The sequence below is a fragment of the Typopeltis vanoorti genome, chromosome 23 (assembly GCF_054136105.1).
Source record: "Typopeltis vanoorti isolate ZY-2024b chromosome 23, IOZ_Tvanoo_1.0, whole genome shotgun sequence".
NCBI classification, from domain to species: domain Eukaryota; kingdom Metazoa; phylum Arthropoda; class Arachnida; order Uropygi; family Thelyphonidae; genus Typopeltis; species Typopeltis vanoorti.
In genome coordinates this window covers 1,970,399-1,998,169 of record NC_143571.1, presented here as the reverse complement: position 1 = coordinate 1,998,169, position 27,771 = coordinate 1,970,399, and the positions used below count along the sequence as shown (strand labels likewise).

The window sequence follows — 27,771 nt, the reverse complement described above, 5'->3', positions numbered from 1 at the left end:
TCTACAAGACCTCATAAAAAAAAAAAAAAAAAAAACCAGACTATAGTAAAACTATAACCATTTCCTGCATTAAATGGACATCAGACAAAATAAACAGAGTACTACAAAAATACAACCTCAATGCCACCTTTAAACCTCCTGCAAAATTAAAAAGCTTACTCAACTCATCCAAAGACCCACTCCCTCTGCTGGCCCACCCTGGAGTATACCATATTTACTGCACCTGCAACATACCATACATAGGAGAAACAGGACGCACAATTCCGATCAGACAAAAAGAACATAAAAGACCTTTCTGATCATGCCCTGAACACCTTACGTAGAATTGACTGGGCAAATTTAAGGAAGCTTGTGAGATCATTATTAACCACCCTAATCTAAACAATAACGATGGTCTAAAAATCCCATTCATATGGAAGGCATATATTTGTCCCTCGAATCCTTCCTCTCTAAGAATAACTATAAACAGGACTCTAGAAAATCCAGGATCCTAAATCTAAAATAATTTAATACTGAAAAATAGGACATCGCTGTTAAGGGAAAAAATTCTATAAGAAAGTTTATTCATGTTGTAATTTATAAATAATATATATATTTTTTTTTAAAATCAAAAATAACAATTTTAATAATAGAAATAGGACATCACTGTTACTGGAAGGAAAACCATCTGTAAGCAAGAATGCTTATTCATGTAATCAAAAATTAAATTAGCTCAATGTAGTTTTTTATTTTATTTTTTATTTATTTAAAATTTTTTTTTCCCCACTAGAGGTCATGCCAGTGAGTAACATGTGATCAAATCATTGTTTCTCTAGCTTATGGTTTGAAATATGATGCGGCTTGTCTTGTATATTTATGTATGCTCCAGATGATGATCTTGATATGAAGATCGAAACGTCGGGATAATAAAAAGAGTTATTTTAACACAGTTGTAGAATCCATAATTTCAAAAACTGAGTTCTCGAGACTGTATTTTAGAATTAACTACAAAAATTCAAAAATGTTCAAAGTGCCACCCAGGGTGGACTGCTCCATCTGCCCCCATCTAGCTACGCCTCTGGCTAGTTCAATATGAAAGTGTGTGGAGACACACAGAATGAGTATTATTTCCACCATTTTTGATTAAAGATGACATACCATCAAACTAGAAGACTTTTGTTATGTAGGCTTTTTAAAATTCATATAATAAGTTTAGTTTAATCCTTTATCCAAGTGTGAGCAAACAAAGTTTGCGCATGAAGTATCTTCAGGACTGGGGTAAGGTATTACAACACTGGGCAACTCGTTGCAAAGGTGGAGAAAGCTCTCATCACTCCTATCTCATCTCAGTATCTCCCATAATGCAAAGCACATCTACTTGCGGATATGTGTAACGCTATGCATTAAGGCAAGGGCCACTACCCAATACTGGTTTCGACCTTTTTTGAGGTCTCGTCAGTGGGAGCCCGGCCCAGTAGTGGAGACACCAAGGCAGAAGCAATGAGAGGTCATCCCAACCTATAGGAGTTGCCAAAGGGTGTAAAACCTTATTATTAAATTACTCCGGATTCAGAGAAAGATGCTGAGAGTTTATTTTTCACTTGGTTAGACTATAATAAGTTTAGTTTAATCCTTTATCCAAGTGTGAGCAAACAAAGTTTGCACCTGAAAGTATCTTCAGGACTGGGGTTGTACTACTACCTTACCGCAGTCCTGAAGATACTTTCAGGCACAAAATTTTTTTTTGCTCACTCTTGGATAAAGCCCCAGTCCTGAAGGTACTTTCAGGCACAAACTTTGTTTGCTCACACTTGGATAAAGGATTAAACTAAATGTATTATCGTCTAACCAAGTGAAAAATAAACTCTCAGCATCTTTCTCTGAATCTGGAGTAATTTAATAATAAGGTTGTACACCCTTTGGCAACTCCTATAGGTTGGGATGACCTCTCATTGCTTCTGCCTTGATGTCTCCACTACTGAGCCTGGCTCCCACCGACGAGACCTCAATAAAGATCGAAACCGGTATGGGTAGTGGCCCTTGTCTTAATGCATAGCGTTACACATATCTGCAAGGAGATATGCTTTGCATTATGGGAGATACTGAGATGAGATAGGAGTGATGAGATCTTTCTCCACCTTTGCAACGAGTTGCTCGGTGTTGTTACTATCTTACCCCAGTCCTGAAGATACTTTCAGGTGCAAACTTTGTTTGCTCACACTTGGATAAAGGATTAAACTAAATGTATTATAGTCTAACCAAGTGAAAAATAAACTCTTAAAATTCATATGTTTTTCAGTAACCTCCAAAGGAATATTACATTATTTCTCATATGACAGAAGATCATCATGCAAGAAATGGAGAAGAAGAACATTGGTAGCGGTAACGGTACTATTTTTGTCATTTGGAAGATGGAAGTAGAACTGGATGGAAGTTGCAACCATTGACCTTAGCTGGGACTAGCCCTGCTTTACCAAGAGCTGTTCATAACTCCTCTTGTATTTTATCAGAAAAAAAAATCAAAAGAATCCTAAATAGTTTAGATACCAATGACTAAACTATTATTAGTTTAGTCATTGGTATCTGACTAAACAGATACCAATGACTAAACTAATAATAGTTCAGTCATTGGTTTGATCATGATTATATCCCTCCTGTTGGTGTAAAAATTGTCTCCTCCCTGTGGGGCACCTGTTTGTGGTGGAGGGGACCTCCCGATGATGGTACTGGCCCTTTTCATTCTTCCTATCTTTCTTTACTTTCTTCTTATATTCTTTGTTATTCTTCTCCCAAGTCTTTTTTTACTATCCTTTCTTCCAGACTGCCATCCTTGGAATCCAGTGCCCTGCTACCGTGTTTGCTGTTTGGTGTGTGACCTGTGGACATCTGAAAAAGGGGATCCTGGTAGTCTTCCAGTACTTTGACCTCTCCTTCGGCAAGATGGGTGGTCCCATTGTTTCCATTAGTGGGCTTGCTTGCTAGGGTCAGTGGTGTTGTAGCAAGTCTCTCACCCTGTAGTCTGGGGTCAAGATCCAATACTTGCTGTTGTGCTGGTATAATGTCCGGGGTAGTCCTGATGTTCCACTCCCCGAACGCAGTCATTGCTTGCCAGTCAGTGGTTATCCATGTGCATCAAACCAAAAACTGTTTGAGCATGAATTCTTCATCCTCAAATGTTTTAGGGACCCTAACAAAGTTCCAACCAAGTATGATACCATAGAGACAGTGTTTGGTAACAGACGTAAGAAACAAAAGATATATGATACTAGTGTAAATCTACCAGTGTTTTTGATCATCCATACAACAGGTGAAAAGTCAATAGAGAAAATACCACCCTTCTTTATTCAAAAGGTTTAGAAGGACTGGCAAGTACCTTCTAAAACTGTTAAGAGATTATATTCTCGTGATATCCTTTTGGAAACATCATGTCAGCAACATTCTGAGAAACTATTGGGGACAACATCAATGGGTGGAATACTAATCACAGTAACACCTCATGAAACACTCAGTTCTTGTAGGAGAGTGATATCAGAATGGTATCTCCTTGATGTTCCTGATGAAGAGTTTAAAGATCAGGGAGTGACAGGCATGAGGCATAGGAATTGTCACCTGGTTTCAACCAGGAACATCAATCTTGTTTTGATACACCTAAGCCTCCAATATCTGTAATAGCTGGGTATCTCAACTGTCCTGTTAGAGTGTACATCCCTAATTCACCAAGATGTTTTAACTGTCAGATATATGGCCATGCCATATTTCTTTTGTGTTGAGTTCATCAGTTACGTGACATATGCTCTTACTCCAAAGACAACTCCAAAAATGGTTCCATTTGATGAGAACCCACTTGTCAAAAAAATTATTGCAAAGATATCACTTAGAGATAAATCACCAGACACCCCCCACAGAAAAAAATGGATACTTTGGTATCCAATGAAAGTAAATTAAACTTTCCAACTGACTATCTATGACACATCAGATGTGTTGAATATTTTACCAGAGGAAGAGATGGACACTGGCTGTCCATACTTTCTAAAAACAGTTGTTAAATATAAACCTCACAAAGGCGTAAGCCCTTAACCTCCTGAAAACCAGACAAGTCTGTAAAGTGAAAACTTAGAAAATTTATCAATGGAACTGTCATAGGTTTTGCCAGATTTATCGATGATATCAAGATTTTGTTCTAGAAACACTAACCGTTTTGTTTCTGTCTACAGGAAACATACTTAATGATTTTGACCCTACCTTAAGGAATTTCACCATTATATGCAAGGACAGAACTGAAGGTTGTCCTGCTCCTCCATAATCAGGACAACCTTCATTAGCTATCCTAGTGAGCAGTCATACTCCTTTCCATCATGTCCAAATTGATACTTCGCTGGTAGCAGTAGTGATTCACCTATCTGTGGGATTTCTTATTATGTTCAATCTATTTATCACTAAATGCTGAGTTAAATGAAATCGATCTTGATAACTTATCTTGCTACTGCCTGAACTTCCTACTTCTTATGGGGGTGACATTAATGGTCACAATACTCTGTGGGGTAGTGCCAACACAAATAGATGAGGTTGAATCATTGAAAAAATCCTTGACAATAATGACTGCTCCCTTTTGAATAATAGACTCAATACTTCTTCCATATGCTTACCTGCTCATATTCTGCAATCGATCTTACAATCTGCTCACCTTCCATTCTTCTTCTCACGTGGCACTTTGAAGAGAAGATATGTGGAAGTGATCATTTCCTGTTCTTTGCATAATGTCTTCACAGGAACCATGTTCCTCTACATGGATACCCAGATGAAAAATGGACCAGGACAATATGGACAAAAAATGGACAACAGGAATCTATTATGCATCATTGTTGGATGGTTTAAAAGAAGAACTGAAGAAAAAAGGGCCAAGATTTGTGCACAAAAAAGGGCTCTTTCATCAAGGCAATGCACCATCCCACACATCAGCCATTGCACTGGCAAAATTGCATGAATCGAGGTTCGAATTGGTTCCACATCCACCGTATTCTCTAGACTCGGCCCCGTGTGACTTCTTCTTGTTCCCAAACTTAAAAATTTGGCTCAGTGGAAAAAATTTTCTTCGAACGAGGATGTCATCAAGGCTATCAGCTAACAGAAATATCCTTTAAAAATATTAATATACTACTGTAAATATGTTAACAATAGGATATCATTGACAGGTAAGGTGGGTTACATCTGACTTATGTAAAATTTGTGTCACCTAAAAGTTTATTGGAAAGTATTAATAATTTGGGATCTGGCTATAGTATGCTGTGAAATTGTATTCCGCAGGAGGGGAGAAATGGGAGGAAGAATGCATCAATGTACCTATTTGACAAAGATTATAGCCATTGTGTAAAAAAAGTGTTCCATAAATGATTGTGTTCTGTTCCAAGAGCTATGTCATTAGTGACTGCATGTCCATGAGACTCATTAGTGACAGTTTATGTATCTTCCAGTATCAGTTAGCATTTTTATAAACAGAAGAAAATAACAAACCATTTAAAAGATATGTGATTATTATGTCCGGGAAGAGCAGACATTTATTTGATTCTTTTCTATAGTGAAGTGTATTTTCAGGTTCTGATTGTTTATTCTTAGAATGTATCTGAGATGTCTGGATCATGGTACCAAAAACAGTGATTTCACTTGTGTTATTCAGAACTAAAGCTTCAAATGTAGCTGTGTTGAGAATTTTGTTCTCCATGTTTTTCATGGAGAACAAAATTCTCAACACAGAAACAAAATAAAAGGGTGTGTGAAGGGTGTATTTTCAGTCTATCTAATTGCTTGTGTATTTTTTCCCCTTTCAATGTAAAATAGTATGTTTGAATAAATTCAGACATTACATATTCACAAATTTGAATAATTCAAATTTAGTGGCATTCACTGACAAATTATTTTGATGAGATAATCTCCATTTTGTGAACCATATTAAAAAGGAAGATATTGGATAATGAACGGGAAATTAATTAATTTTCAAGGATGCCGAAGCAAGGTTAATTTTTGTCACTTTGAGTAGGAGTGAAAAATGAACAGAAAATGGCAGGATAAAGATTAAGAAGACCAATATTAGAATGAATTAATGCAATTAGGACTGACTTAGAATATAGGTCTAACTAATCAAGTAAATTTGTTTGAAAAAAAAAATTGTCTAACCTAAACTTGTAAATAACCATACATCTCTTAAGAAAACATAGAAGATATTTCTGTGATAAAAATGAAAATTTTAGAAAAATAATACAAATCTTAATTTTTTCAGATTTGTATTCAGTAAGTTTAATGTTAGACATTTTAAAGATGTTTTTCATAAAACTGAATTTAATTTCTTTATTTAATGCCACTTGTAGGTCCAATTGCAACTGTTAACATCTATAGTGAAGTTGTTTTTAAAGCGTCCCACTGAAACCCAAGAGTTGGTACAAGAAGTACTTAGTTTAGCAACACAGGATAGCGACAATCCAGACTTGAGGGATCGAGGATTTATATACTGGCGGCTACTTTCAACAGATCCTGCTGCAGCAAAAGAAGTGGTACTTGCAGAGAAGCCACTTATTTCTGAAGAAACTGATCTATTAGAACCAACATTACTTGATGAATTGATTTGTCATATTGGGACACTTGCTTCTGTGTATCACAAGCCACCTTCTGCTTTTGTGGAAGGTCGTCCTGGAATACGTAAATCTCTTCCCCCACGTCAGAACTCGTAAGTACATCTCTTTAGACAAGATAATACATTTCTGTGAAATAACTAAACAGGTATGGCAGAACAGATTCCACTAAGACACACAGTTAGTATTGTTTCATTATCATTAGGTATGACAGTTAAGTTTTACTTAAACCTTATTAATAATACAATATTATTTTATTTTATTATTTTATCACACCTAATAACATAGTATTGTTTTAAACTAAATATGAGACATTTTCTTTGGATTTTATTGGACCATGATTCTTTATAAATATATGTATATAATCATCTACCAGTTTCGCCAGCTGGAGTCTGTCTGGCTTCTTCAGGATGAGAATGGTTACACTAACATTAAATGCTACAACAGAAGAATGCAGTAACGACCTTAAAATCAGTTAAAAAAATTGAAAAGGACACGTGACATTAAGAGCATCAACAACTGGAAGGCTTAGCCATGGGCAGTCCCCTGTCACCAGGTGCGCAGATCTGTTCATGGAAAAACTAGAAAATGACATCCTATCAAAAATAACTACAAAACCATCAGTCTGGTGGAGATATGTAGACGATGTGTTCATCATTTAGAAAGACGCGGAAAATGCCTTACACGAATTCCTTCAAAAAATAAATTCTTTCCACCAAAAAATTAAGTTCACATTAGAGTTAGAAAACAACCATTAATTACCTTTTTTGGATGTATTAGTAAAAAAACAGGATAATGGACAAATCAAACTCACAATCTCTACCGCAAACTGAAGGTGTTATCTTCATTTTAAATTTACTCATCATTATGCACAAAAACTTAGCATCATACATATGCTCAAAAAACAGAACAATAAATATCATCACAGAAGAAAAAGATCTACTTGATGAGCTGACACTCATATCAAAAACGCTATCCAAAAATGGTTATCCACAAAATATAATTTAAAAGATTCTCTATAGAAACAACCCACAGCGACAACCTCTAGTGATGACACAGTACACATCATCATACCTTATGCAAGCTCAGTCTCCACCAAAATAGCAAAAATCATGAAGTCTTTCAACATCAGGGTTGCCTTTAAACCTATTTTAATTACACGACACATGTTAAGATATCCTAAGGACAGCATCGCTTTCTACAAATACGCAGGAGTACACGACATCCCATGTTCCCGTGGACTGAATTATGTATGCCAAACATCACGAAGCCTAGAAATCCGAAAAAAAGAACATATCGGAGATGTCAACAACAACAGAACAGACCTCGGGATTAGCCCATCATTTCTCAATTTCGAACCATTCCATTGATTGGGACAACAGCTCCATGCCGTACATTGAAGAAGATTTCAAATGTAGAAACTTTAAAAAAGCTGCAGTGGTACTTTGGACAGGAGACAATCTCAATAGAAATCAAGGCATGATATTAAAAGACATTTGGAAAAGCTTAATAAATTCACTATGTTTAGCAGAACTGAATTATGCGAAAAACTATAAAATGAGATCTACTAACAATGATTAAGTTTCCGCGCTTTGTGCTCTTCATGTCACATGTCCTTTTAAATTTTTTAAACTGATTTTAAGGTCATACTGCATTCTTCTGTTGTAGCATTTAATGTTAATGTAACCACTCTCATCCTGAAGAAGCCAAACAGACTCCAGCTGATGAAACTGGTAGACAATTATATACACATATTTATAAAGAATCATGGTCCAATAAAATCCAAAGAAAATGTCTCATATTTAGTATAAAAAAGGACCAAATATTAAAAATAAAAAAAATAGTGTTATTTTATTTGTAAAGATGTTAAAAATATAATTTTGTGTGTGGAAGAAATTTATTGTTAGTTAATTAAAATTGGAATAAAAGATGTGTACAACTATTACTGTATTGATATGATTTTGTTTATAAAAAATTATATTCTGTGTAAGAAGAACTGCAGCAGTAGTTGCGCTTTCACTATTAACAGATGACCAGCAATGCTGTTAAGCCTAACCATGTCTAATGGTTAAAGTTGGCGGAAGCATTTTTTTATATAGCAGCAACAAGATGAATTACTTCTTTTTCACTTGATGCAGAAAGGTACATACCTATGTACCTTTCTGCATCAAGTGAAAAAGAAGTATTATCTTGATAGTACCACTGATATATGTATCCTGTCTGCCATTATTGAACTACTCTCTGCTGCATGTGCCCAGCTGTTGTGAAATCATTCACAGTTGTAAATCATAGCGAATACAGAGTAGAATATACAGTATGAGTAGAGCTGATGGACACAAGAAGACGACAACACATTAAAAAAAAGAGTTGTAAATCACCCTCTTAAGAAATAAAGAAAATAAATACAAGGGATGAATCGATTCTTTAAATAATCAGGAAAAATTATTTAAGTTCCTATTGAGAATTTAATGTATCTCTAGATGTTGGGAATTCCTTTTGTGATCGAAGATTGAAAAGAAAACTATACACTATGTTTATGGGCTAGAAGATTTATTAAGGATTTGATAACTGTTAAGTAAAAACATAGGAACATTCTAAAATAGGTGTGCTCTGTTTCATCACTGGTTAGTGAACTAACCAGTGATGAAACAGAACATGTGTTTAATGTGTATCCAAATCATTAATGTTTTGGATACCTGCTTTAATAGAAACTGAATGCTTTCAGTAAAGCTGAAGATACACATAGGAGATATCATTTGTTTCTATGTGCAAGGAGATTTACTGGTGCCACTATTTTTGGAAATGGTTATGAAGTGGCACATAGCACAGGTTGCTATATGATAAGTAATTTTTTTTTTTTTCAAAATTGACTTAATAATATTAAGTTAATATGTTTTAGTTTGTTTTATATATGGGTGATGATATAAGTGTGATAAATTGAGTTATTTAGATTTAAGAAAAACTTGTATATTTGTTTAGAAGTAGATTTGGTTGTTATGGCACCAGTGCATAGTAGAACAGTAGTGGCTAAGACATCCATATTGGGTGAGTTGAATTTCAATGATTTTGTTCAGTGCAGTATGTGTGAAATATTATCAGCATGAAAGTTGAAATATTCATGGATGGAAAGCGAGACTGGTGAGAGAATATGTAATAAGTGTTTTGAGAGAAAGTACCAGTTGGATGGAGAGAACAAAGCATTAATAGTAGAGCAGACAATATTGACAGAAGTTTAGAGAATGTTGATATCAGAGATATTAAAAGTGCAGTGATGGAAGGTTAGAGAATGAAAAGAACCTCAACTAGTAAGTAGTGCACTTATGTATACTTCTTCACAGGGCAAAACGTGAAATGGAAAGATGGCTGAAATGTCGAAAGATTAATAACGCTGATAAGAGAAAAAAAGCAGGAGATCCGAGGTAAGAAATCAGAGAATAAATGAGAAAAAGAGGGTAAGGAAAAAACAATTTTATGGTGATTCTATGACAAAAGGAGTACTTCATGAAAGCATTATAAAATATTGTTTCCCTGGTGTGAAAATTAATAATAATACTGAGGCTTTCAGGATATAAAAATATATAAGGTGAAAGAATCGATTGTTTTGACTGGCACTATTTACTTGAGAGGTATTGTATGAGAAAGGATATGAAGGAATTATTGAAAGAAGTGAGAGAGTAAAAATTGTAAGTCTGCTCCCATGCTGTAATAAAAGTGACTTGAGGAGGACAACAATAGTAAATGAATCAAAACACAGGTTGCGTAGAAGAAATGATGTCGTGTTTGTGGACCTATGGCCTGAATTTGATGGCTGGAAAGACATATATAATGCTGATGGACTGCACTTAAATGGATTTGGAGTTAGGCATCGAGAGAGAGCTTTATTCACTGAGAGTATGCAATTACAAAGTCAGGAAAACTAAATCAGTTAGGATGGATACAAGTGAGTGTGTATATGTGGTATGTGCTGGAACCCTTGAGATAAGTGAGGGTGAGAATGAAGGGAAAAAAGGGCAGGAAAGGAATCTGTTATCTTAAGATATCAAATTTGATAGTCAGTACAGGATCTAAAGCAAGTGGGACCTAAGGGGAAGCTGAAGTTTATATACACTAATGCTAGAATTATCCAGAATAAAAGGGAGGAGTTTTCGGCATTGGTTAGTGCAAGCATGTCAAAAGTTATAGGTATCAGTAAGACTTGGCTAACAGCAGATGATGTGCGTGCGAGGGAGGGAGGGGGGGGGTCGGAAATGATATTAAGATATAACCACAAGAAAGAACAGATCTTTAAACCCTTTAACCCCCATGTTTCCTTAAATTGTAATAATGTTCATTTTCTTTCTTTTACAAAAATGATATCAAAAATATTATTTTTGATAACAAAATGTTGTGGAGTGTATATAAAGTTACCAGCATGGTAAGGAAGGCAAAATCGATTGTGAGAAGAGATCAACTGAACAGGCAAAAGGAAATCCCAAATAGTTTTTTGGTTTTGTGGCAAGTAGGAGGAAGAATGACTATGGAAGGATAATTTTAATGAGCGTATATGCTAGAGAGGTAACAGAGGCAGATGAAATTGTTCTATAAGTGATCATTTTGCAAGGTAATATAATCCAAGTGAAGATATTGGTATGACAGGTATGGATGTGAGAACAGAGGTTGAAGAATTGGAGGTACATAATATATATTGCAGAATTTGAATGCAAATGCAGCTGTTGGTTTGGATGGGATATCAGCTTGCATTTTATGAGAATGTGCAGGGGAACTGGTGATGCCTTTGACTAGACTGTTTAGGTGTCAACTCTGGCAACGTCCCAAGAGAGTGAAAGGAGGGCAAAATTTTTCATAAGGGAGGATCTAAGTTTGTGGTAGCAAATTATAGACCACTTAGTATCTCAGGAGTGTTGGTAAAAGTACTATAAAAGTTGGTCCAAAAGAGAATTCAGGAATGGGTGAATAAGAAGGGAGCAACATGGCTTTGTGAAGTATAGATCATTCCTTAGTAATCTATTAAGTTTTTATAATAGAGTAACAACTGAGTTGGACAAAGGGAATGGCTACATGATGATAATGCTGGATTTTGCAAAGGTGTTTGACAGTATACCACATGGAACTCTGTTGCACAAATCATAACAAATGGGGATGGATAGGAAACTGGTGATATGGATAAAAAGGTGGCTGGATGGACAGATACCTAGAAGTAGTGTATGGTGTCTCAGAATCTGTCCATCCAGCCACCTTTTTATCCATATCGCCAGTTTCCTATCCATCCCCATTTGTTTAAACATAGAGCCCTGCAGGAAAAGACAGTTAACTAGTGTTGTGCTGCAGGGCTCTTTGTTTGAACCACTGCTGTTTAATTTGTACATAAATGATGTAGTAAAGGATAAATGAAATAATTTGCTACTAGGATGATTTAAATAGGCTGATGGTATGGGCAAAACATAATGGATGTCGGTTTAATGTGGAAAAGTGTAAAGTTATGCATTTTGGGATACAGTGATTACAAGCTGTGTACCATATTAAGGGAATTGTACCCCAGGAAATTGAAGCCAGGGATTTGGTGGTAATAGGAAATAGAGATTTGAATTTTAGAGGAAACATTGCTAAAGTAGCCAGAGTAGCTCACAGGATTATTTGGTTATCAAAGAACACACTAACAAGCAGAGATGGGAGAAGTTATTATTCCTCTTTATAAAGCCTTTATATGACCACATCTGGATTACTGTGCTCAGGTCTGGTCACCTGGGTTTCTTGGGAGAGGTGGAAGTGGTGGAGAGGATCTAGAGGGGAGCGATAAAGATGATTGATCTGTGGAGTATGCCCTATGGGAATAGATTGAGGGTTTATGGATTGCAAAAGTTGGTTGTTAGACCAACTTTTGCAATCCATAAAGGGGGGGGGGGGAATATGATAGAAACATTTAAGTTACTTGAAGGATTTTATAGGATTGATGTAGGAGAAATGTTTCAGCACTTGGCTGGTATGGGCAGAACAAGAGATCATACTGGGAAGTTGGGTAAGAATGTGGTTAATAAGGGCTTGAGGACTAGATTTTTCACTTAGAGAGAGTGGTTCAATAAATAGAATGGGTTGCCTGAGTCAGTTGTGACTACTTTGTCAGTTAATGGTTTCAAGGAGAGGTTTGAAAGGTATTGTCTTGATAGTTTGGGTCTCCCACAGTGAGTTTTAGGACTCCATGGGAGGACAGGTGCAATAATAATACTAATAACAAGGATCTGTACTTAAGTATACGTGTCAAGAGAAAAGCTGTTCAGATTGCTATGGTAATATCGAATAAATTGAATAATATACAGAGCAATACCTAATCTATATATTTAAGTCATCAGGTTTAATTGTAGGAAGTACAGAAAGATTGTTTGATGTGAATGTCAATTTATTTAATGATATTAATTCATAACACAAGAATAATAAGAAAATAATTAATATTTACTTAATTTATTTGCTGATATTTCACTAGTATTATATAGTTAATAAAAAATATTTATTTAAAAATAAAGTTATAAATAAAAAATATAAAACCTACATGTCTTCTTCTGCTACTTGTCCCACTTAAGTAGGATTGCTGTTTTTAGTGAGTCTCCTTCACATCCTCCTGTTATTATGGATTGCAAAAGTTGGTTGTTAGACCAAAAAAAAAAAAAGGTGGGGGGGGGGACCACATCGTGGGTTGTAACCACATCCAAGTTCTTCATCCTCAAGTTCTCCTCCACCAGCTCCCTCCATCTCTTCTTTGGCCACCCATGCTTCCTCCTCCCCTGCACATCCATCTGCATGATCTTTTTTTCCACATACTCGTCTGCCCTCCTCATCACATGACCAAACCATCTCAACCTTGCCTTCTCTATCTTCACTTATTGCTGACCCTTGATACGAACAGTGAAAGTTTGCAACTTTCACCATTCCCCTTACATAGTCATTTCTCAGATGATCCTTTCTGGTCATACCACACTTCCACCTAAGCATTCTCATCTCTGCTACCTCCATCCTGCTGATGTTATTTTTCCTCAGGGCCCACAGTTTCATAGCATACATCATAGCTGGTCTCACTACTGTCCTGTAAGTTTTGTCTTTTAGATTGATGGCACACTCTTATCGAATAGCACTCTAGCCATTTCTCTCTCCAGTTCCTCCATCCAGCTTATATCCTGCATCCCACTTCCTTCTCAGCCTCTCCATCCTCTTTCACTTTTGAACCAAAGTATCTAAAGTCCCCTAACCTTCCTGATGACATTTACTTCCAGCTTCAGATCTCTCTCCTGGCTGCCATCCACTTTGCAACACATATACTCTGTCTTACTTCTGCTCAGTCTCATACCTCTCTTTCAGCACACTTTCTTCAATCTTTTCAGTTTAGCTGTCACTTCTTCTCTCGATTCTGCATGCAGCACGATGTCATCCACATACAACATTGTCCAAGGCGCGTCTTCTCTCACCTCTGCCACCACCTCCATCACAATAATAAACAGGAACGGACTTAATGCTGACCGTTGATGCAAGCCAAATGTCACTTGAAAACTTTGTCTCTCCCAGACGGGTCTGAACTATTGTCTTCACATTTCTGTACATCTCCTGCACCAACCTGACATATTTCTTCAGTACCTTCTTCTCACTCAGACACATCCAGACTTCTTGCCTTGGCACTCTATCATACGCTTATAAAATGTACATATAAAGGGAGATATTTGCACAAAAAAAATGCAACATTATCCAACTAAACAATATGATACCCTAAAAACACTAACTCACTGAGCTAGAGCTATCTGTTCCGATGACAATACTTTTATCACTGAACTCACTTCTGTCACCCTTTTTTTAGCCAGTGACTATAATCCCCAAAGAATAGGCCAAATACAAAGTGCTCCATAGAAATCACTTTCATTGCCTAATATGTAAGGTTACAGCAGAACTGTTACCATCCTGTACATTCAGCGTAAATCAAAAAAGATATCTGCAGTGCTTAATGAATATCAACTCCACATCACATTTAAACTATATATCAAATTGGCAACTCTCATTTGTTCCCCTAGTGATGAACTCTCACCTTTATCACATCCAGGAGTGTACTGATGTACCTTGTGCTTTTTGACCTGGCTTACTATGGACAGACAGGAAAAACTGTTGACATCTTGCCTTGGAGAACATAAAAAATACTAGCACACCCTGCCTTGGATCCCTTCAGACAGGATCAAATTGAAAAAATCAAATGTACTACACACAAGTCAGAGGGAGATTTTTTTTTTGGAATCTGCAGTAGCTTTAAACCATTCCCTAAACCTCAACAAGTATGGCTGTATCAGTTTACCAGAAATCTAGGAGACAGTCATTTTAAGATCACATTAATACTCTCTCTGTCATTTATCCAACAATCTATGCCACCAATTAGGACTTCATTGTGTTTTCCATCACACTTCCTTAAACTTGTCCCATTGTTAACTGAACTGTTGCTGTTCGTGTACTGTGACAAACTGTTTCTGTGTTCTGAAGATGCTGGATATAATACCAGTAAAATATCAGCAAATAAGTTAAATATTAATCATGTTCTTATTATTCTTGTGTTGTGATTTAATACTATTAAATAAATTGACATGAACTGCAAACACAAGCCTTTTCACTCGTGTTTGAGGTAAGACAAGGGTAAACACCATTTCAACCTTATTTATCATCTGTATGGATCACATTGTAAAAGAAAGTGGCATGAAAAGATAGTCGAGAAACAATAATAAACCACTGCTGTGTCATCACAAATCACATGTTATCAAAATCACGATGTGCTTTATTTTTGTCTTCTTGGTTTTGATATATTTCTACTGCTGTTTTTTTTTTTTTTTTTTTTTGCTACAATTCAGAACTTCACTGATATGCTGAATATACCACTCTCATAATAAACTCAGTGTGATTTTAATTATTTATTATACAAATTATATTAGTGAGACCTGGCTATCAGAGTCAGACATACTAACCGGTATCGAGTGTCAAGGGTACAGTATTTTTAGGAAGGATAGAGAGGATAAGAGAGAAGGGGTGTGCTGCTAATGATATCGGATGACTTCAATCCAGTTAGAGTTGAGCCCTATCATTGTAGTACTACTACTAACAATATTTCATGTGGCACCGAGTTTGAAGCCATCTGGTGTGAGGTGGAATCTAACAAAATCAATTACATTTTGGGGTGTTGTTACAGATCTGGTGGATCGGTTGCTAATGATGAAGAAATGCGTCACCAAATAGAAAAGATGAGCACAAAAGGAGTAATTATAATGGGAGACTTTAATTATCCAAATATTGATTGGGTAGCAGTGGAATCTCATGAGAAGAATGAAAATGCATTTATTGAGCTCTTGCAGGACAACTTCCTCCTCAGCAACATTTGACAGTAGGAACTTGAGGGCAAAGAGTGTTAGATTTGATTTTAGTGTCAGAAGGCATTTCAGTTAAAGATGTAACTATTCTGCCTCTGGTTGGTGACAGTGATCATGCAGTACTCACTTGGGAAGTGATTAAGTTTATGAGTGTTCCATTCAGAAAAGGTTACATGCCGAACTACAAAGCAAGAAATTATGACCAACTGAGGAGTATACTGAGTTCAGTGGAATGGGATCGGTTGCTGGATGGAAAGAATATTGACAGTGCATGGGAAGCATTTAAACAGTATTTAAATGATGCAATATCAGAATGTGTCTTGAGAGTTCAAAGAATAATTAGAGTAGGAGTCAAATAGATGTGTAATCTTATTAAGCTAGAGATTCGTAAGAAAAGGACGATGTGAAAGGAATACAGTTTGCATAAGGATGATGTCTGTTATGAATGTTATTAGCAGCAGGCTAGAATAGTCACAACTGTTTTATGGAAAGCAAAGTCTGAGTGTGAAAAGAAACTGGCTCTGCATGCTAAAGACAACCCACAAGAATTCTATCGATATGCTATAAGTAAAAGAAAGAATGAATATGAAAGAACAACTTCTAAATCCAGATGGTGTGAGGGTTACAGTTGCAGAAAAGGTTGTTCAATTAATGAGTGCCCATTTTGTTAAAAGCTATCAACCTGGTGAACGAAACACTGAGCTCACTGTCACCTCTTTGCTAGATGAAGAAATGCACGTGTATGAGGCTGAGGTTTTAGAGCTGTTGCATAAATTGAATAAGAATTCAGCAATAGGGACTGATGGAATATCAGCACATGTGCTAAAAGAGTGTTCAGCGGAACTGGCCACTCCTTTGACCAGGCTGTATAATATGAGTCTCAGAACAGGGAAGATTCTGCAGGAATGTATGGTAATTCCATTGCAAAAGGCTGGTGGAAAGACCAATGTATCCAACTATCGACCAATTGGTATCTCAGGAGTGGTGGTAAAGATTTTGGAAAAATTGTTTAGGGCTTGCATTCAGAAATGGGTTGACAGTGAATCTCTACTTTGCAATGAACAACATGGGTTTACTAAGGGAAGATCATGCTTTAGCAACTTGCTCACATTCTATAACAATGTTACCATTGAACTAGACAAGGGAAATGGATACACCATGATACTTTTGGATTTTGCTAAGGCTTTTGACAGAATACAGCATGGTAGACTTGCATAAATTGGAGAATATTGGTTTGGGTTATGCAGTAACCCAAACCAATGATATCTGACTGATATCATTGGTTATCAATGATATGACTGATATCAATGATATGACTGATGAATGATATCTGACTGACAGATATCAAAACGTATGTGGGGGATCTGAGTCTGCAAGGTTTAAGATAACAAGTGGTGAACCACAAGGATCAGTGCTTGGTCCACTATTATTCAATCTGTACGTTAATGATATTGGGAAGGATTTGACAAGTGATATACAGCTATTTGCTGATGATGGAAAGATGGGTAGAGTAATCAGGAATACTGCTGATGCAGTACTTGCAGAATGATTTGAATAGACAATTGTGGGTATTGGAAAATGGGTGTCAGTTCAATGTGAGTAAATGTAAAGTTCATGCACTTTGGCATGATTATATATCCAATGTCGTATTATATTGGTGGGATTAGGATAGAAGAAACTGATGAGGCTATCTTGGAGTGTTAATAGATAGGAAGTTGAAGTTTAAGGGCTATATGGCAAAGATTTAAATACAACTCAAAAGATAATTGCAATGCTGAAACGAACATTCATATGTAAAGATAAGGATGTTATTTTGCCTCTTTACAAGGCCTTGATAAGACCTCACTTAGACTATTGTGCGCAGGTCTGGTCTCCTGGTTTCCATTGTGATTCTGATATATTGGAGAGAGTACAAAGGAGAGTGTTAAAAATGATATCAGGATTGTGGAATACTGATTATGAAGACAGATTGAGAATTTGTAGACTGCAGACTAGCAAACGAGAGAAAGAGGGGTGATATGATTGAGATTTACAAACTTCTGAAAGGGTCATACAGGATTTCAATTGATGGAATTTTTCAATTTATAGAGGGTGGTGAAAGAATGAGGAAGCAGCTTTGGAGGCTGCCAAGAAGGGTGTGAGGGCTAGATTTTTCTCTCAGAGGGTGGTGTGTGATTGGAATGGATTGCCTTTGGATGTTGTGAGTGAGTATGATAGCTGGTCTCTCTATTATTAAGAAAGACCTCCACAGAGTCAAAGTCTCTCTTAATAATAATAGTTTAAGATAAACATTTTGATGTCAATTTTTTTTTCTATTAATTATTACAGTCTGTATTAGCTTATGAACATTGCTGTTTTCTGTTATATATAAAATTCTAAAATCAGTTTTTACATGATAGAGGAGGATCTGGTGAAGATGTCTCTAATGAAAATCCACCCCAAACTACTGGTGGTGCTGTTACTGCTACTAAACAACAACAACATACAGTAATTCCTAGTGCTGATACTCTTATTGGTGATCTTCTGAGCATGGATATCAGTACTACTACAACTCCTCCTCCTCCTCCTCCTCCTCATGTAGTGCCCACATATCATCAACCTGTTACAAATACTGCTGCTATGGATTTGTTTGGTGGTGGATTGGATAGTTTGGTAAGTTCATGTTAATATATATTTGGTTGCAGGGTGCATGAGGCTAGCTGGGGGCCTCAAAAAATTAGGGTCAATTTAAGGGCCCCCAAACAATGAGAGGCCCTGGAACACTCTAGAGACTTGGACCCCACCTGCCTCGGAAAAAGTGTAAGTATGGCCCTGTTTGGTAGCGTTAGAAATATTGTATTACATAGTTTATGATTAAAGGATATTTAAAACTCCATACTAATTGGTTTGGAAATGGATGTATATATTTTTTACGACACCAGAAACTTTTAGAATTTCCGGTTAATATATGTTTTTGAATGGGCTATGAAATTGAATGGTTGATTAATTCATTAAATTCACTTATTTCATTTAAGATCATTAGATTCGGTAAGTGAGGCCTTAGTAGAATCACTGCACATCTCCAAATAAGTAGAGGAGTCAGATAAAAGAATAGAGATTTTGACATCATAATCAATTGTGTCAGTGACAACAGAGCCATTTCCTTTGTTTGCTTTTAGGATAAATTTTTTTTTTCATGATTTTGTTTTTAAGAGCTTCCCATCCTAAAGCAGTTATATTGCTTTTTTGAAAGATGGTCACATAAAAGAATGGAAGCTATTTTTAATAGTTAGATTATTTACAACATCATCTTGAGATAACTATTGCATAACTTTTTTCAATATTAACATTAACCATAATGTCCTCTTTAGGAAGGTTAACATCTTAATGTGAATTCAAAGCCTTTACTAAATTTCTCTAGATACAAAACTAGGGAGATTTGTTATAATTTTATCCTCTGATAAGGAGCATTATTTTTTATGATGGTCTTGATATAAATGATTTCTTTTTATTTATATATTTATTTTTAATTGTGATAGCTGATCTTCATATCACTTATCTATGTGGGAGGTTTTTGAAGAGTATTTGTATAATTTTTCAAAAATTTGTTTGAAACCCAAAGTAGTAAAACAATTTTTTTGCTAAGTGAATAGTTTATTATACTCAAAGAATTATATAAATGGGATAGCTAGGACAATTTAACTGCTCTCATTGTGCACTAGGCATGGAGCTACGTCATGTATGAATTTTTGTTTGCTTACACTAGGGTCAAATATGAATGAAAACCAAAGTATAATTACTTTTCAAGTAAAATATATGAGGATTACTAACATGTATGTATGAATGGCATTAACTATTCATATATTGCTGGATTCTTCACGTAGAATTTCAAAGAGACTGGCTTGATTCCCCTCCAATATTCACAATGGTTTGGAGATATAATTGAGATACATTAGCTTCTTTGTGCATGTGTAAACTTTTGGACCATTTTTGAAAGGAATGAGTATAAGGAATCATGGAATCGGTATTAGCAAGGTTTTTTGATCTTGAAGAATTTGCACCTTGATATTTGTTCTTCATTTTAACTGTAATAATTAGAGAACAAGAATTAGGTTCAACTAGAAATATGAAGTGATATCAGATATCAATATTTACTAATTCATGTTGAGGGATGATGTGATTGATGTGAAATATATCAAGTTTTGAATGGAGGGATTTTATTGAAATTTAGTATTTGATCTTTTATGAAAAATTATTTACTCATCTTAATATTTGTTTCATTTTGGATCATTTGCAAGAGCAAAACATTTTAAAATTGTATAAAGTAACAACTCTGTTCTGGCTGGATGAAATTTAGTGTGTACCAAAAATGGCTTTAGGCTCATTTATCAAGTGTAATCAATGATGTCACCTTACATGAGTATTATTATTATGAAACATCTTCTTAATGATCTACTGTCATTTTGTTATTTGTTTCCTGTTAAATATAGCAACTGTAACATACAGTTCTTAAATTGGATTACTTTTCATCACTATGGAATGTCAGATTTAGTTTTTCACAAATTTAGGTAGCCTTCATTCATCAAGAAGAAATTATTTTTATACACCCTAGTTTTTATAGTTTTTACTAACTAGCAAACCAGTAGAGTATTTTATGGTGCTATATTATGTGGTTTTGAATAACCACATATTCATATGTGGTTATTATGTCATATCTCAAGCAAAAACCAATCTTTTCTTTTTTCTCTACATCAATTGTTCATTTGAATAGGTGAAATCTTAAATGGGCAGAGGGACTGGAATCCTCAGGAAATCCAGTGTTAGAAGTAGTATCAGAAATAGAGGAACTATTGTAAGCTACTTCCTGTTTTGAAAACATGAAATTCTTTACATTTGAAATTTGTATACATTTGAAATTGTAAACAATTACAATTTCCTGTTTTGAAATATGTCCAGATCTTTCTATCTGAAATTGCCTGTTATTTAAGAGTTTTTTTTTAGTGTTGGGTTGAGTGAATCATCATCAATATTTAAAAATCTTGCCTGTGTTATCCTCAAAATATCAGTTAAATAACATTGTTCATACTTATTATTAGTATGTTTCGTTTCAAAAGTTCTGCACACTATGCATGCTTGTGCATGATATGTAGATGGAAGCTAGCTAAGGTTAGTTTCTATTTCATATCATTGTAAACTAGACTGAATAAAAATATGCACATTTTCTGTTATTCATGTTCTTGTTCCACAAAATAAGATCTCAAAATGGAGAATTAATTTAATTCAGGTCAGATGTGAGGCACATTTCACATAAAGTATTTGATAGCAAGTTCTTCCTCCATACTTGAATCTGTTTCCTAAATTGAGAAACTACATTGTGGATGAAAGAAAGGATGCTCTGTGGATGAAGTTTTTGCTGAAGTGATTCAACTTCTTAAGCATATCAATGAAATGTTTTTTGATAGGAATACATGATATCCATGTTGAGCAGCAGTGATAAGGTAGAATGGAGATTATTGAAACACTGTAAATGTATCTCATTACAGGGGGGTGGTTTGGAAATTCAGATAAACACCTAGAACAAAAATGATATTAAAGCATGATATTAAAAGATGTAACCACAAGAAAAAAACATATCTTAAAATCCTTTAACCCCCCATGTTTCATCAAATTGTATTAATTTGTTCTTTTTCTTTCTTTAACAAAAATGATATTTTCAAAAATATCATTTATGTTCTGGGTGTTTATCAGAACTTTCCAGAGCCTGTGCAAGGTATGCAAAAGTTTTGAATTATCCCTTTTATAAATGACTTAGTTTTTCTTTTATTATATATAAAAAGGTTTTATTTTTATCATCATCATTATAATTTTTTCTTCCCTAGCTTGGAGATATTCCTGCAGTTGGTAGTACTGTTCCTAATCCTGCACCTTCTATTCCAACTTCTACTCCTTCCAGTGCTGCAGGATTTTTGGGGGATATATTTGGATTTTCAAGTGTTAGTTCTTTTTACACCCCACTTAAACAGGTATGTGGTGTCTGCTCACTGGTAAAAATGTGGTCGAAGCAAAAATTTAATAAGAACCAAAGTTTAGGAATTTAAACTAGAATAAATGAAAAAAAATTATACCTGTTAATTTTTTAAAAAAAAAAAAGGTACCAAGCACTTCCAGAAAGTAAGGTCCAGTCAAGAATTTAAAAGAAACTGCTGGAGTAGGAAAAACGTTTTCGTTCTCGACCAGTTTCCTTCACTTTTCCTTATTATATGCTAAAATATCTACATATATGCTTTATTTTTCCACATAGTTTCCATTGACTTCCATACATTTTTGGTATTGTGGTGCCAGCTTCTTCATACCTACATCAAAAAAATCTGCTGCCAGTGAGTTCACACACTGAGTCATGCTGTTCTTCAGTTCCTTATCTTCTTCAATCACTGAGATGGGAACTACTGCTTTACATGAAGAAACAAGAGGTAGTCACTGGGTGCAAGGATGGTGGTCGAAAAGTTCCCATCCGAACTTCTGCATTTACTGGACATTTCAAGCTGTAGTGTGAACTCATGTATTGTCATCTAAAAGCACGATTCCTAGCATTCCTCATCTTTTGTTCCAAATTGCTTGTCCAAGTTTCTTCAGCATTTGTGATTTCTTTCTGAGGAAAATCGAAGAGCAAGATCCCTTTTCTTTCTCAGAAGACAGTGGTCACATTTTTTTGATTGATGGTGCCTGTTTGAATTTTTTTGCTTTTGGAGATGATGAATGCTGCCACTGCACTTATTGTTGTTTTGATTCGATGTTTGTGTATGAAATCCATGTTTTGTCACCAGAAGCAGTCCAAAAATTTTTGAGCTGATTCCACTCATTGCTGTTCATGTGCATTTATAAATGGGGGGTATTTTTGTTTATTATTTTACTTTTTTTATATCTCAAACTTAATCTTATTCTATTCCTTTTATCCCCTTTATCTTTCAATCTTATATTCTTTTAATCTTGGTATTATCTTTCTTTACCTTTACTCTATCTTTAACTTTATGATCTATGCAGTCGGCTGCACCTTTGTAATATTGTTCTATTCCTGTTTTCCCTTAATGCATAAACTTCCTTTCTACTAACTGCTTTCTGCACTTCGCTTCTTATTCCTCGAACACCGGAAAATTTATTTGATAAGCTGCGCCACCGAAGTTCGTTTCCTAGCAATAAGATATGGTAAGTGCATCCAGTAGTTTTCCCTTTAACCACAAATTACCTCCGATTATTATAGTTTACAGTCATGGTCCATAATTATTCTCACTATCTTTCTCCTGGATTCCCACAAAATAGGCTCTAATTTTTTTCAGAACAGTGCATCGTATAATTAAAATTCAGGTGACATTCTATTGACAATTGAAAAACACATTTATTTACAACTAAACAATTTATACTATAATTCTGTTAAAGAGACATTCTCGATTTAACTCTTAATAAAACTATCATGTTAGAATACACTTTCAATTCAAGATTATCATGACACATAATTATTCATTCCTTTCCAATACTAAATTAATATCCTAGGCAATTGTACAATTAAAAAACTGATACTATCCTAGGCGATTGTACTATTAATTCCAATTAATATCCTAGGCAATTATGCTATTAACATCCAGTTAATATCCTAGGCAAATATACTATTAACAAACTGTTACTATCTTAGGCAAATATACTATTAACAAACTGTTACTATCCTAGGCAATTGTACTGCGTTCAAACCGCTAACCTTCGACTAGTACATACATGATCGTCAATCACTTATCAAGCATTAAATTTCATTCATAAACTCTGCCAAAGCACCTTAAACTTAGCAGTCCACTATTAAAGTTCTCCTATAATTCACAAAACAGAATAAAAGGATCAAACTCACTTTAGGGCTGCTACCCTCTGTGTGTACTTATTCTTTGGCCTTGGTTTCGAGTTGGAGTTCTGACCTTTCCTTCCGTGTCAGGTTTTGACTCCCTTCATACACCGGTGTTATATCTTTTGTTGTGTTGCCTTTGTTATGTCTTTGCTTTCTCTTATTTTTTCCATATTTTATCTCTTATTCTTTCTATAGGACCTCTAAGATATTCTACTAACTTGATTTCTGTGAGACGTCCCCTTTTCGAGCTCAGGCAAATTTGTTTGTTCAATTGCTGCGCCAGCCTGAATCTTAGGATAGAAATATCTTATCCTTGGGAAGGTTCACAGAAATAAAGTTCCACTGATTTTATCTAATTATATTAGGAAGCTGTAGATACCTTACCCTTGCAGTCGTAGCCCCTTTTCTCTTAATTTCACCTGGATATCCCCCAGACTTATAGGTTCGATATTTTAATGAGTGGTGAAATCAGTCATCATGGTCAAGATCACACATGTATATATTATAAAACATGTTTATTCAATAACTAAGAAAATACAAACATTTAATAAGATATTAAGGCAATACTAAGGTAAATTCTGTCTAAAGTTTCACACTCAACTCTTGTATTTAATATATGCAACTCACGATTACATTTAAGACATCTAATAAGTAAGTTTCACATTATTTAGACATGAACTGGTGCTCGTCTGGCACAAAATATTTGTTTAAACTCTAAAGGCACATATAAGTTCAATTATCAGTTCTATTACAACATCCGTTGAAATTACATAACACTAGGATTCTCAGACAGATAGTTAATGAGATTCCTTTGATTGTTCCTGAGTGTTCTTAGGTATCAAAGTTCACTTTTCCTTCTCTGAGGATCTAAATCTCTTTCACACACTGTTATCAAATAATATGGGTATGAAAATGAAAGTACTTATCTACACTGCATGGATCACATCAATTCCTTCATCTGCTTCTTTGTGGTGGAATATTGCTGCAGCCATAACCTATTGTCACGTGGGATTCACCTGCACGATACGAATTTTGGCGCTCGCTCCAGCTTCCTAACATCGGCACGTTCTCGCCGATGGCCCACACTTTTGTTCTACCTTAATCTGGTGCTTCAGCTAGCTGGAATACGCTAGTCTGCTACGGGAACATAGGAACTGCCCATCACGAACACAGCACACGGAAAGATTTCTGGAACAAAAAAAAAACGAGAGCTTGTTCAGACCCATGCTGTCATATATATATATATTTCCTTTTTCAGCGCCCTCTATTCTGAGTTCGAACCTCACACACCGGAGTCCCTTATTCGTTCCTACTCGGTGACGTCATTCCTTTACCTTACGGAGTCTTATTTTCGGGAATGCGTACCCTGAACATTTTCCCATGAATTCTATAGCTACGGGCTTTACGTCACGACCGTGGTATTTCCACAGCCTTTAACCTTTTGTTAGCAGTATACTAACTTTCTTGTTTACAAAAGTTTTATACTGTTGGTGAAGTTTTATCATATATTCAAAATACATTGATTCTATTGCATTGTTTTTGATTGTAGAAAGCCTCAGACTTAAAACTTTCTCTTTTATCTTATTCTCTCTAGTTTAACATGATACTATTTCTCTACTAAATTTAAATTTGACTGCTAAAAAGGCAAGTATGTTCCTCCAGTTAGATACATCCTGTTAGATCCTGTATGGGTGATTCTTATTTCAATAAAGTCTTCCATTCACGATCTGACACCGGCTTTAGATTTATTGACGATGACGGCTTTTGGGACATTGTCTCTCTGGCACTTAGGGCGAAACGGTTCGGCATGAGGGGTGCGTACACGTTTAACGTAACGGAGCAGTTCCTCCCAGCTCGAAATTTCCTCCTCGGAAAATAGCTCCCGGCGAAGATTGTCATCAGGTCTAATCTCTGCCTGGTGGATTGGCTTCTTTCATTGTTCCTTCAGACTTCTTTCATGGCTTCTTCAGGAGGTCGCGTCCTCGATGGACTTCCGATAGACAACCGATGGAAAACAGATGGAAGACCGATATCCGTTCTTCTGGCCAACGCCTTTTATTCATCCTCTTTCGGATCCCTGCATGAAGATATTGGATCCCGAACATTTCGACGCGATCTCTTGATCTTTCACTTGCACTGACCATTTCTTTGTTCTCCTACTGCACTCTTTTAATTATATTTCATTGGGCAACGAAAGCTCGTCTGAAGTTGTAGGTCTGTTTGACGCTGACCTTGAAGGTGTTTACAAGTGAGTTTGCAAACAACTTTCATATGTCCTTAGAAGGAGCTATCATACAAAAGTTTCTGGTGGCAAGGTATTGCCATTGTTCATGACATTCTAGAAATTTCCTTCTTAGAGCAGTAAGCACAATTAATTCCCATAGGATTATTTACGTTAAATTTAGCTTTAACTATATGCAGACATACAAGGTCATTTTTGTAACAATCTTATAGGACTTGATCTCTGTAAAAATTGATGTAAATGTTTTGTCATTTTGAAGCTACATCAAATTTTTACACATTGTCAGCATTTTTGGACCCATCTAGCACAAAATTTCTTGTAACCCAGCTTTGCTGTCACAGTTTCATGAATGGGTAAGCACGAAACTTCTGGGAATTCGAAAGAAAGTTCTGTAAGTGTGAAACTATGATTCTCACGAATGTTTCCACCACTCTTTCATCAAATCGTTTATCACCACACTTGGCTGGCCACTACACTCATTGTGCATATTGTTGCACCCTTCTTTAAACAAAAAACACAATTGCCTAATCTTATTGTCACTCATTATGCTTACACAGTTGTTGATGAATTTCTGTAGCACTGTTGTTTTCTGCTAACAAAAATTGTATCACACCACAAAATTCGCAACTAGTAGGAATTAATAGGAGTCAGCACTCATAATTTATTTGTAGAAGACAACAAACAGTAAAGTAATGAAGGTAAAATGGTCAATAGCTAGCAAATAAGTCACTATGCTACCATGCATGTGCAACCCCTTTCTCATATCTTATTTGGCAGTAAATTCTGAATAGGCCTTACTTTCTGGATGCACTTCATATATCAGATATCTGCAAACACTTTTGATCTGTAAAAATACATATGGTTAATTAAAATTTAAATAATTATGTAATGCCTTCATCAAACAATTGGCATGCCTTTTTGGATTCAAATTTTGTTTAGGATGTGAAATCACATACAGCTTTTCAACTGAACTACATAATCTCATAAAGCAGGTGGGAGGATGTTTGATGTCATCTTGATATCAAACATCCTCCCACATCCTTTATGAGATTATGTAGTTACTTCATGTCCAGGTGAAGGAAGCTCTTTAGACTATTTTCTTTGATAATTATCTGGATTTTTCCTTTTTGTTAGTTATGTAGGATGTATAGTAAGTTAATGTCCTATTGCTTTATGTTTTACAAGCTGGATCTCAGAGAGGTAATTACTCACATGTAATTGGTTGTGGTTTAGATGCTCCATGCCATGCTTCCAGATATGCAAAATATCCATGTAGCCTTGCAATTTTGGATAGATGGAATGTTTTTTTCTCAAAGGTCACCTATAGAAGTTAATGAGGATTGATGAGACTGGTGATTTTATGTAGTATTTTATTGATCCCATGGTTCAATAGCATAATGATCAGCACATTTATACAAACAGCATCAGTGAAAGGACTGCATTTTTAAAGCAAACTATTTACTCATTGACTGCAATTTTGTACTCTACTATTATAGACTGATATATTTAGAAATCTTCAAAAATACACAAACATATTGTAAGCAGCTGTAGTCACATTTGAGTAATAAAGTGACCACAATTAAACCACTTTGCAATAAAAACTCTGTGATGGTCTCAAAATGAAGTGATTGTGATATTATTGACCAGGAACTTAATAAATTGAATTACATTATCCACTGT

General features: G+C 35.5%; 1 protein-coding gene across 1 annotated transcript in view; it reads left to right on the top strand.

Annotated features, from left to right (window-relative positions):
• LOC150093572 (AP-1 complex subunit beta-1-like) overlaps positions 1-27,771 on the top strand; it is a 287,854-nt gene that overhangs the window by 212,658 nt on the left and 47,425 nt on the right. The window contains exons 13-15 of the mRNA XM_090413097.1: positions 6,342-6,697; positions 18,382-18,634; positions 21,841-21,984. Of these exons, the coding sequence (XP_090269223.1) occupies positions 6,342-6,697; positions 18,382-18,634; positions 21,841-21,984 (753 nt within the window). The remainder of the gene's footprint in view (positions 1-6,341; positions 6,698-18,381; positions 18,635-21,840; positions 21,985-27,771) is intronic.